The sequence below is a fragment of the Ovis canadensis genome, chromosome 15, assembly GCF_042477335.2.
Source record: "Ovis canadensis isolate MfBH-ARS-UI-01 breed Bighorn chromosome 15, ARS-UI_OviCan_v2, whole genome shotgun sequence".
Classification (NCBI taxonomy): domain Eukaryota; kingdom Metazoa; phylum Chordata; class Mammalia; order Artiodactyla; family Bovidae; genus Ovis; species Ovis canadensis.
In genome coordinates, this window is record NC_091259.1 from 86,102,638 (window position 1) to 86,114,835 (window position 12,198).

The window sequence follows — 12,198 nt, forward strand, 5'->3', positions numbered from 1 at the left end:
AGACTCAAGAGTGAGGGGATATATATATAATAAGTGATTTACTCTGTTGTACAGCAGAAATTAACACAACATTGTAAAGCAATTATACTACAATATAAATAAATACATATCTTAAAAGTGACTAAATATTTTAAGGGAGCCATCAAAATGATAGCACTTCATGCCGATGTTAACTTGATCAATTCATTAACATTTAATGTCCAAAGAATTACAAACTGAGAATCTTTCTCATGTATCAAACACACAGCCATCTTAGATTTCAATGATAAAGGAATAATCAAAGATAATATTTTTAAATGTACTCAGAAAGTTTCAAAAAGAACATAGGAAATGTCAGGAATATTGCTCATGTACATAATAAACACACATATATACATAACTGTCAATCTAAAAGAACACATACAAAATGCTTAATAGCTCTAGGGCATTTCTATTTCCTTAAATTTTTCAATATTTTTTTCCAGTATTTAACACTGTCCACTCTAAATCCAAAATTGTGAGGTGTTGAGTGTTTCCTTAGATGTTTGTGTGTTTGTCCATTAAATCAACCAAAAATAATTCTTAAAATACAACTGAATGTTCATCAAAAAAACCATTGTGCCCTGAAAATGAAGGATATCAGTATTTTACTGATAAGGGCCAGGATTTATTAGTACTGCCTTAAAAGATTTACATAAATGAACTGATTTGATCTTTACAGTAACTACATGTGTGTGCATGTGTGTTTAGTTGCTCAGTCGTAGCCCAGCAGGCTTCTCTATTCATGGAATTTTCTAGGCAAGAACACTGGAGTGGGTTGCCATTTCCTCTTCAGGTGATACTCCTGACCCAGGGATGGAAAGCTTGTCTCCTGCATAGCCTATTGTTTACCACTGAGCCACCTGGGAAGCCCCTTATAGTAACTATATGGACCTGGAATTGTTTTTTTTTTTAATTTTTATTTTTACTTTATTTTACTTTACAATACTGTATTGGTTTTGCCATACATTGACATGAATCCACCACGGGTGTACATGCGTTCCCAAACATGAACCCCCCTCCCACCTTCCTCCCCTTAACATCTCTCTGGGTCATCACCATGCACCAGCCCCAAGCATGCTGGGGGAATGGGGGAATGGAATTGTTCTTTATCTAATGCAGCTTAAAAAATTGAGGCTTACATTTTCAGTGATTTTTTTTTAAGTGTTGCATAAGTTATAGAACAGCAGGCCTAGAATTTAATTTCTGGAACGTTTGGTTCCAAAGCAAGTGCTCATAATCACTCTGCTATAATGCTTCTCTATAAAGTAAAGGAAATTATTTCTGAGATCAGTATCATCGTCCCCAAAACTGAACTCTGTTTCATCATAAAATTCAGTGAAGTTGGATTATGCATTGGAATATGTGACGTAGTTTAAAAGCTGACAAGTATACTTGTTCATTTATGAAATCAATTGCCCTTAAAAATGTATGTATTTAGACCACAGTTTGACATGCTTCATTGGTTTCCAATTATAATATAGTTTTATAAAGGCATATTCTTAGAAATATGAGATATTATATTTAGTCAGGCAACACTGGTTCAACAGAATAAATAGATAAAAAACTTCTATTTGCTTCTGGAGAGACAGCAAGGAAATACACTGCAGGAATGAAAAAAAAATGAGCTTTGAAATTTAACATCACTCTTATTTTAGTTGTTTGGAGTCCTTTCTTTTCTGCATGACTTTACTGAGAGCACTTTTCACTTCCTTGTTTCTAAGACTGTATATGAGTGTATTCAGCATGGGGATGACAATAGTATAAAAAACAGAAGCCACTTGATCCTTTCCCAAAGAGTAGGACTTACTTGGTTTTAAGTAAGTAAAAATCATAGTGCCATAGAAGATGGTGACTGCCAGGAGATGGGAGGCACAGGTAGAGAAGGCTTTCTGCTTCCCTGAAGTGGAAGTGATTTTCAGAATAGTAGACAGGATGGACGGATAAGACACAGATGTTGTGGTAAGAGACACCAGTAGGGTGGAACCGGCAGAAATGAATATGATGATTTCAATGCTACGTGTGTCAGTGCAGGACAGGGAAAAAATTGCCCTTCCATCACAGTAAAAGTGATAAATTTCATTTGAGTTGCAGAAATGCAATCTACTCATGCACGGAACACTGACAGAGGTATCAATAAAGCCAATCAAATAGGATCCAAAGACGAGAGAGCAGCAGCGCCTGGTGGACATAACAACGGGGTAACGCAGAGGGCTGCAGATGGCTGCATAGCGATCGTAGGCCGTGGAGGAGAGAAGAACACACTCAGTGGCGCCCAAGAAGACAAAGAAATACAGCTGCGTGAAGCAGTTCAGGTAAGAAACATACTTGCTGGAAGTCAGTAAGTTGGCTAAGGTTTTAGGGGTGATGACACTTGAGTAACTGAGGTCAAGAAATGACAAGTGACTGAGGAAAAAATACATGGGGCTGTGAAGCTGGGGGTCCAGGCAGATTATCAGGATCATCCCCATATTCCCCAGCACAGTCATCAGGTATATCAGGAGGAAGAGGGTGAAGAGGACCAGCAGGATCTCTTCAGAGTCTGTCAGTCCCATGAGGATGAAGTCAGACACCTGTGTGATATTCCTTCTGCCCATAGTGTTCAAATGCTCCAAAATGTTGAGAAATCAGCATTGATACATATCAAGAATTACTTCAAAAAACTGTGTTTCCAGAAACATCATGATATATTTAGTTTAGTTTAAAGTTTCTAGAAAGTGATAATAATGAGGGATGTAGGGAGTAGGAAGAAAAAAATCTTAGTTGATGGCCAAATGTAGAAAGAGAGGTAAGTAAATATTTCGATATAATATAGTAAAAGCTAGTATATTGAATAATTAGAATGGCTGATGCTGCTTTAAATGATTCTCATTATTAAAGCATTTAATTCCCCTGAGGTTATACATAGGTAGTACCGTTTGCCCCATTCTTCATATGAGAAAAAGAGCACAAATTTTAAGTAACTGAATCAGAGTCAGAACTCCTAAATGTTGGATCTGTAATTCTACCAAGATAGACTGACCTCAGAAGGAATGCCAGCAATACTATATTCTTATTAATATTGATTTTAGCAAACCTGTGAAAAAATGTTAGATATAATATATATATATACACATATAATAAACAATGATAGAATAGTCTTAATGCACCATGTACTGTTATTTTTTCCTAATATATTTAATATGAAATATAAATTTCAACCTTAGTATATTTCAGTAGGTTATGTTAAAATTATAGAGCATGTATTAATATTAATCTTCAAATATAGTGACATTTTCCAAATTAATCACTCAAAATGTAATTTCTTCCATAATTGTGTTTCTAAATATGCACATTGGTTGCAGACCCTGATTACATCAACTCTATATTTCTGATTCCACAAATTTTGGCATTTCTTAGGGAAAAGTTTAAGTGATATCAGTGCACATATTCTTCTGAAAATATCTCCATTTTATTTGATTTTACCTAAAGTCTTCTAATTTTGAGAAAAATACTCACTGGGAGCCAAGGCTGGTGAAAATAAACTTCTTCCAATGTTATCTATCTAGAAGTATGTCAACCTCAAATTTTGCTCACAAGAAAAAAGAAAGAAAGAAAGAAAGAAAGAAAGAAAAACATGTCAGCTATTATCTCCTCAAGGATTTTCTCATGATCTTTCTTTCTGTCTTCTTCTTCTGGGACTCCTATAATTCGAATGTTGGAGCGTTTCATATTGTCCTGGAGGTCTCTGAGATTGTCCTCATTTCTTTTAATTCGTTTTTCTTGTTTCCTCTCTGATTCATTTATTTCTACCATTCTATCTTCTATTTCACTAATCCTATCTTCTGCCTCCGTTATTCTACTATTTGTTGCCTCCAGAGTGTTTCTGATCTCATTTATTGTGTTATTCATTATATTTTGACTCTTTTTTATTTCTTCTAGGTCCTTGTTAAACCTTTCTTGCATCTTCTCAATCCTTGTCTCTAGGCTATTTATCTGTGTTTCCATTTTAATTTCAAGATTTTGGATCATTTTCACTATCAATATTCGGAATTCCTTCTCCGGTAGATTCCCTACTTCTTCCTCTTTTGTTTGGTTTGGTGGGCAGCTCTCCTGTTCCTTTACCTGCTGAGTATTCCTCTGTCTCTTCATTTGGTTATATTGCTGCGTTTGGGGTGGCCTTTTTATATTCTGATAATTTGTGGAGTTCTCTTTATTATGGAGCTTCCTCACTTTGGGTGGGGTTCTATCAGTGGCTTGTCAAGGTTTCCTGGTTAGGGAGGCTTGTGTTGGAGTTTTGGTGGGTGGAGCTGGGTTTCTTCTCTCTGGAGTGCAATGGAGTGACCCGTAATGGGTTACAGGCCAATATCTCTGATGAACATAGATGCAAAAATCCTCAACAAAATTCTAGCAATCAGAATCCAACAACACATTAAAAAGATCATACATCATGACCAAGTGGGCTTTATCCCAGGGATGCAAGGATTCTTCAATATCCGCAAATCAATCAATGTAATTCACCACATTAACAAATTGAAAAATAAAAACCATATGATTATCTCAATAGATGCAGAGAAGGCCTTTGACAAAATTCAACATCCATTTATGATAAAAACTCTCCAGAAAGCAGGAATAGAAGGAACATATCTCAACATAATAAAAGCTATCTATGACAAACCCACAGCAAACATTATCCTCAATGGTGAAAAATTGAAAGCATTTCCCCTAAAGTCAGGAACAAGACAAGGGTGTCCACTTTCACCGCTACTATTCAACATAGTTCTGGAAGTTTTGGCCACAGCAATCAGAGCAGAAAAAGAAATAAAAGGAATCCAAATTGGAAAAGAAGAAGTAAAACTCTCACTGTTTGCAGATGACATGATCCTCTACATGGAAAACCCTAAAGACTCCACCAGAAAATTACTAGAGCTCATCAATGAATATAGTAAAGTTGCAGGATATAAAATCAACACACAGAAATCCCTTGCATTCCTATACACGAATAATGAGAAAGTAGAAAAAGAAATTAAGGAAACAATTCCATTCACCATTGCAACGAAAAGAATAAAATACTTAGGAATATATCTACCTAAAGAAACTAAAGACCTATATATAGAAAACTATAAAACACTGATGAAAGAAATCAAAGAGGACACTAATAGATGGAGAAATATACCATGTTCATGGATTGGAAGAATCAATATAGTGAAAATGAGTATACTACCCAAAGCAATTTACAAATTCAATGCAATCCCTATCAAGCTACCAGCCACATTTTTCACAGAACTAGAACAAATAATTTCAAGCTTTGTATGGAAATACAAAAAACCTCGAATAGCCAAAGCAATCTTGAGAAAGAAGAATGGAACGGGAGGAATCAACTTGCCTGACTTCAGGCTCTACTACAAAGCCACAGTCATCAAGACAGTATGGTACTGGCACAAAGACAGACATATAGATCAATGGAACAAAATAGAAAGCCCAGAGATAAATCCACACACATATGGACACCTTATCTTTGACAAAGGAGGCAAGAATATACAATGGAGTAAAGACAATCTCTTTAACAAGTGGTGCTGGGAAAACTGGTCAACCACTTGTAAAAGAATGAAACTAGATCACTTTCTAACACCGCACACAAAAATAAACTCAAAATGGATTAAAGATCTAAATGTAAGATCAGAAACTATAAAACTCCTAGAGGAGAACATAGGCAAAACACTCTCAGACATAAATCACAGCAGGATCCTCTATGATCCACCTCCCAGAATGCTGGAAATAAAAGCAAAAATAAACAAATGGGATCTAATTAAAATTAAAAGCTTCTGCACAACAAAGGAAAATATAAGCAAGGTGAAAAGACAGCCATCTGAATGGGAGAAAATAATAGCAAATGAAGCAACTGACAAACAACTAATCTCAAAAATATACAAGCAACTTATGCAGCTCAACTCAAGAAAAATAAACGACCCTATCAAAAAATGGGCCAAAGAACTAAATAGACATTTCTCCAAAGAAGACACACGGATGGCTAACAAACACATGAAAAGATGCTCAACATCACTCATTATTAGAGAAATGCAAATCAAAACCACAATGAGGTACCACTTCACACCAGTCAGAATGGCTGCGATCCAAAAATCTGCAAGCAATAAATGCTGGAGAGGGTGTGGAGAAAAGGGAACCCTCCTACACTGTTGGTGGGAATGCAAACTAGTACAGCCACTATGGAGAACAGTGTGGAGATTCCTTAAAAAATTGCAAATAGAACTACCTTATGACCCAGCAATCCCACTTCTGGGCATACACACCGAGGAAACCAGAATTGAAAGAGACACATGTACCCCAATGTTCATCGCAGCACTGTTTATAATAGCCAGGACATGGAAACAACCTAGATGTCCATCAGCAGATGAATGGATAAGAAAGCAGTGGTACATATACACAATGGAGTATTACTCAGCGGTTAAAAAGAATTCATTTGAATCAGTTCTGATGAGATGGATGAAACTGGAGCCGATTATACAGAGTGAAGTAAGCCAGAAAGAAAAACACCAATACAGTATACTAACACATATATATGGAATTTAGGAAGATGGCAATGACGACCCTGTATGCAAGACAGGGAAAGAGACACAGATGTGTATACCGGACTTTTGGACTCAGAGGGAGAGGGAGAGGGTGGGATGATTTGGGAGAATGACATTCTAACATGTATACTATCATGTGAATTGAATCGCCAGTCTATGTCTGACGCAGGATGCAGCATGCTTGGGGCTGGTGCATGGGGATGACCCAGAAAGATGTTCTGGGGAGGGAGGTGGGAGGGGGGTTCATGTTTGGGAATGCATGTAAGAATTAAAGATTTTAAAATTTAAAAAATAAAATTAAAAATTAAAAAAAAAAAGAAAAACATGTCAGTTGACAATTTCTGTAATACACTTGTTTTCTTTGAGATAAGTTCTTTTTTAAGTATTAGTGTAGTCATTCTGTTTTATTCTGAGGGAAAAATAAATCAAACTAGAAATTTTATTCAGTTTCTGATCAAATGTAAAAGTTTCCAGGAAGTTATGCCTGAAAAGAAATTCAGGAATCCACTCTTCATCAGCAAAGAGCAGGCTTTTCATCTCATCCTAATATTTCCAGAGTACTTCATATACTGGGAATTGTTAATAATGAAATGTTTGCTCATCCCTGTGAATCAATTATCAAGAAAGATTTCTTTGCCTGTCTACAGGGACAAAGGTTCAAGGACCGAAAGCGGCTATGATAGGATTGGATTTGAGAAGCTAATTGTCTTTTCCCTTAGGAGCCACAAAATGAAAAGCCTAAAGGTTTGGTCTACCTTTGTGATGCTCTAAATTTATGCCCAGGGTGATAGAGAAACTATTTCTAGAGAAATATCTACTCTATGACTGAAATCATCAGGGGCAGAATGATACATTTTGACGATAAAACTTTTATATTTAAAGGTGTAATACTATTAAGTGAGTAAATCTGTTTGCTAAAAAGAAAACTAGAATATTCAAAGAATGATACGAAAACAATTCAAAACTGTTGTAGCAATTTAATGAATTTCTCCCAATTATTTTTGTTGTGGCGTGCTTATCTGTGTACCTCTAGATTTGCATAAGCATTATCATACTGTATATTCAGTATCCACTCTCATTTTATACCTAAAAGCCACCTCAAAAACCATGATAAATGAAAAAATATGAGGAGAAAGTTTTTCTTATTTAATATTTTCTAACATTGAAACTCATTACTCAGACATTGTGCTTAGAAGAAAAAACTGATAAATTAATTTAAAAACTGGATAAATTAATTTTAAAAGCTGTTAAATTAATAAAGGGAATGAGTTAAGACAGTATCAATAAGTCCCTAAAATAATTCATAGTATGTTTCATCAGTTGTCATTTACAATATTTTGTAATGTAAAATATTTCATTGTAAAATACATTTTGCTGGTATCAGGTACTAGTCATACATATCTGAGAATAAAATTAAAAATTTAACCCAAATGTATATATGTGCACACCCAGATCCTTTCACATGAATTGTCTTCAACTATCCCAAGACTAAAGATCAATTACCACTACAGGAAGTTTCTTTTTGATGTATGATACATAAGAAGTCCTAACCAGTTGACTCCAATGATCTAAAATCATATGAACAGTACAGATCTATGCACACTCATTTCCATATCCTAAACATTAAAGAAAAATATAATTTTGAAAAGAAGTCTATTAATCCCTAGGCCATTTTTAATATACCAGTAAGCAATGCTTTTGAGTTGGGCACGACTAAGCAACTGAACTGAACTGAATGTTTTTGAAAGAATTCTAGATAGAATTTTCAACTGAACTAATGTTTTTTGAGTGCTAATATGCACAGGACTGTCCAAATTCCAAGGCAGGTATAAACATGAATAAAGTAGAATCATTGATCTTAATAAATTCATCACTTTGCTTCTACAAGTCAAAAAGAGCAAAGTAAATATTTACTAATTACAATTATTATAAATATTACATATGTGTTTGCTCCATGCTGTGGAGAGCAGTAGTCAAACTATGACTAAATAGACTCATCTCTCAAAAAACTTACAATCTTGCCTGAGAGAGAGAAATATAAGCACACATATTTTTCCTAAAAGTACTTTATGGATTATCTTCAGTTCTTTTCAATAAACATTTAAATAGGATTACCCAACTTTGATTACTTCTCAGTGATTCATGCACAGTGAAAGCAGTACTGAGGGTTTCATCTTTTCAGGGCCATTTTGTATCAGTGCTGAAGAGAGCACATTAAACAGGGTTGTTTTTTTTTTTTTTTTAGTTTTTTATTTTTTACATTTTAAAATCTTTAATTCTTACATGCATTCCCAAACATGAAGCCCCCTCCCACCTCCCTCCTCATAACATCTTTCTGGGTCATCCCCATGCACCAGCCCCAAGCATGCTGCATCCTGCGTCAGACATAGACTGGCGATTCAATTCACATGATAGTATACATGTTAGAATGTCATTCTCCCAAATCATCCCACCCTCTCCCTCTCCCTCTGAGTCCAAAAGTCCGTTATACACATCTGTGTCTCTTTCCCTGTCTTGCATACAGGGTCGTTATTGCCATCTTCCTAAATTCCATATATATGTGTTAGTATACTGTATTGGTGTTTTTCTTTCTGGCTTACTTCACTCTGTATAATCGGCTCCAGTTTCATCCATCTCATCAGAACTGATTCAAATGAATTCTTTTTAACCGCTGAGTAATACTCCATTGTGTATATGTACCACAGCTTTCTTATCCATTCATCTGCTGATGGACATCTAGGTTGTTTCCATGTCCTGGCTATTATAAACAGTGCTGCGATGAACATTGGGGTACATGTGTCTCTTTCAATTCTGGTTTCCTCGGTGTGTATGCCCAGAAGTGGGATTGCTGGGTCATAAGGTAGTTCTATTTGCAATTTTTTAAGGAATCTCCACACTGTTCTCCATAGTGGCTGTACTAGTTTGCATTCCCACCAACAGTGTAGGAGGGTTCCCTTTTCTCCACACCCTCTCCAGCATTTATTGCTTGCAGATTTTTGGATCGCAGCCATTCTGACTGGTGTGAAGTGGTACCTCATTGTGGTTTTGATTTGCATTTCTCTAATAATGAGTGATGTTGAGCATCTTTTCATGTGTTTGTTAGCCATCCGTGTGTCTTCTTTGGAGAAATGTCTATTTAGTTCTTTGGCCCATTTTTTGATAGGGTCGTTTATTTTTCTGGAGTTGAGCTGCATAAGTTGCTTGTATATTTTTGAGATTAGTTGTTTGTCAGTTGCTTCATTTGCTATTATTTTCTCCCATTCAGAAGGCTGTCTTTTCACCTTGCTTATATTTTCCTTTGTTGTGCAGAAGCTTTTAATTTTAATTAGATCCCATTTGTTTATTTTTGCTTTTATTTCCAGCATTCTGGGAGGTGGATCATAGAGGATCCTGCTGTGATTTATGTCTGAGAGTGTTTTGCCTATGTTCTCCTCTAGGAGTTTTATAGTTTCTGATCTTACATTTAGATCTTTAATCCATTTTGAGTTTATTTTTGTGTGCGGTGTTAGAAAGTGATCTAGTTTCATTCTTTTACAAGTGGTTGACCAGTTTTCCCAGCACCACTTGTTAAAGAGATTGTCTTTACTCCATTGTATATTCTTGCCTCCTTTGTCAAAGATAAGGTGTCCATATGTGTGTGGATTTATCTCTGGGCTTTCTATTTTGTTCCATTGATCTATATGTCTGTCTTTGTGCCAGTACCATACTGTCTTGATGACTGTGGCTTTGTAGTAGAGCCTGAAGTCAGGCAAGTTGATTCCTCCAGTTCCATTCTTCTTTCTCAAGATTGCTTTGGCTATTCGAGGTTTTTTGTATTTCCATACAAATCTTGAAATTATTTGTTCTAGTTCTGTGAAAAATGTGGCTGGTAGCTTGATAGGGATTGCATTGAATTTGTAAATTGCTTTGGGTAGTATACTCATTTTCACTATATTGATTCTTCCAATCCATGAACATGGTATATTTCTCCATCTATTAGTGTCCTCTTTGATTTCTTTCATCAGTGTTTTATAGTTTTCTATATATAGGTCTTTAGTTTCTTTAGGTAGATATATTCCTAAGTATTTTATTCTTTTTGTTGCAATGGTGAATGGAATTGTTTCCTTAATTTCTTTTTCTACTTTCTCATTATTTGTGTATAGGAATGCAAGGGATTTCTGTGTGTTGATTTTATATCCTGCAACTTTACTATATTCATTGATGAGCTCTAGTAATTTTCTATGTTCAAGTCTCTTTTCAAGGAAAAATAAAAGGAAAACCCAGTTTCTATTTTTAATAATATAGATTTAATGAAAAATTTCTGCCCAATCTGAAGGAACGAGAATCTCTAAATATACCCCAAAGAGCCTCAGGAATATTTTACAGCTGGTACTTTTATGTTTATGCGCATACACACAAACATGCACATTGTTGTTGTTGTTCGGTTGCTAAGTTGTGTACAACCCTTTGCGACTGTGTGGATGCCAATAAAGCATGTCTTTACTTCCCTGTCTTCACTATCTCCTTGAGCTTGCTCAAACTCAAGTCCAGTGAGTTGGTGATGCCATCCAACCATCTCATCCTCAATTATCCCCTTCTCCTCTTCTCTTCAGTCTTTCCCAGCATAAGTGTCTTTTCTAATGAGTTGGTTCATCACATCAGGTGGCAAAAATAGAGGAGCTTCTCTTTCATAATCAGTCCTTCCAATGAATATTCAGAGTTGATTTCCTTTAGGAGTGACTGGTTTGATCTCCTTGCTGCCCAGGGGACTCTCAAGAGTCTTCTCCAGCACACAGTTTGAAAACATCATTTCTTCAGTGCTCATCGTTCTTCATGGTTCAACTCTCACATCCATGCATGACTACTGGATAAACCATAGATTTGACTATATGGGCATGTGTCCACAAAGTGATGTCTCTGCTTCTTAATACACTGTCTATACTCTGGTTGCTCTTCAGATCATATAAATCTTTTACCTTTTAATATGCTAACTATGTTTGTCCTATAGTTTCTTCCATGTCTTAGCTTTTCTTCCATGGAACAAGTGTCTTTTAATTTCATGGCAGTAGTCATCATTCTCAGTGATTTTGGAGCCCAAGAAAATAAAATCTGTTACTGTTTGCATTTTCCCCCATCTATTTGCCATGAAGTGATGGGACTAGATGCCATGATCTTAGTTTTTTGAATGTTGAGTTTTAAGCCAGGCTTCTCACTCTCCTCTTTCAACTTCATCAAGAGTGTCTTAAGTTCCTCTTTGCTTTCTGCTTTAGGATAGTATCATCTCCACATCTGAAGTTGTTGATGCATCTCCCGGCAATCTGGATTCCAGCTTGTACTTCATCCAGCAGTGCATTTCACAAGATGTTCTCTGCATAGACATTAAATAAGCAGGCTGAAAATATATAACCTTTACATACTCCTTTCCCAATTTTGAACCAATCCATTGTTCCATGTCTGGTTCTAACCATTGCTTCTTGACCAGCATACAGGTTTCTCAGGAGGCAGGTAAAGTGTTTGGTATTCCCATCTCTTGAAGAATTTTCCACAGTTTGTTGTGATCCATACAGTCAAAAGTTTTAGCATAGTCAACGAAACAGTAGTAGAAGATTTTCTGAAATTCTCTTGCTTTTCC

At 35.9% G+C, this 12,198-nt stretch overlaps 2 protein-coding genes across 2 annotated transcripts in view; both read right to left on the reverse strand.

Annotated features, from left to right (window-relative positions):
• LOC138420211 (olfactory receptor 10AG1-like) overlaps positions 1–12,198 on the reverse strand; it is a 95,857-nt gene that overhangs the window by 54,242 nt on the left and 29,417 nt on the right. The gene's annotated exons all lie outside the window — the stretch shown is intronic.
• LOC138420759 (olfactory receptor 8H1-like) lies at positions 928–2,973 on the reverse strand. The gene has a single exon (XM_069554189.1). It carries the CDS (start codon positions 2,613–2,615, stop codon positions 1,668–1,670), a length of 948 nt encoding a protein of 315 aa, XP_069410290.1. The 5' UTR covers positions 2,616–2,973; the 3' UTR covers positions 928–1,667.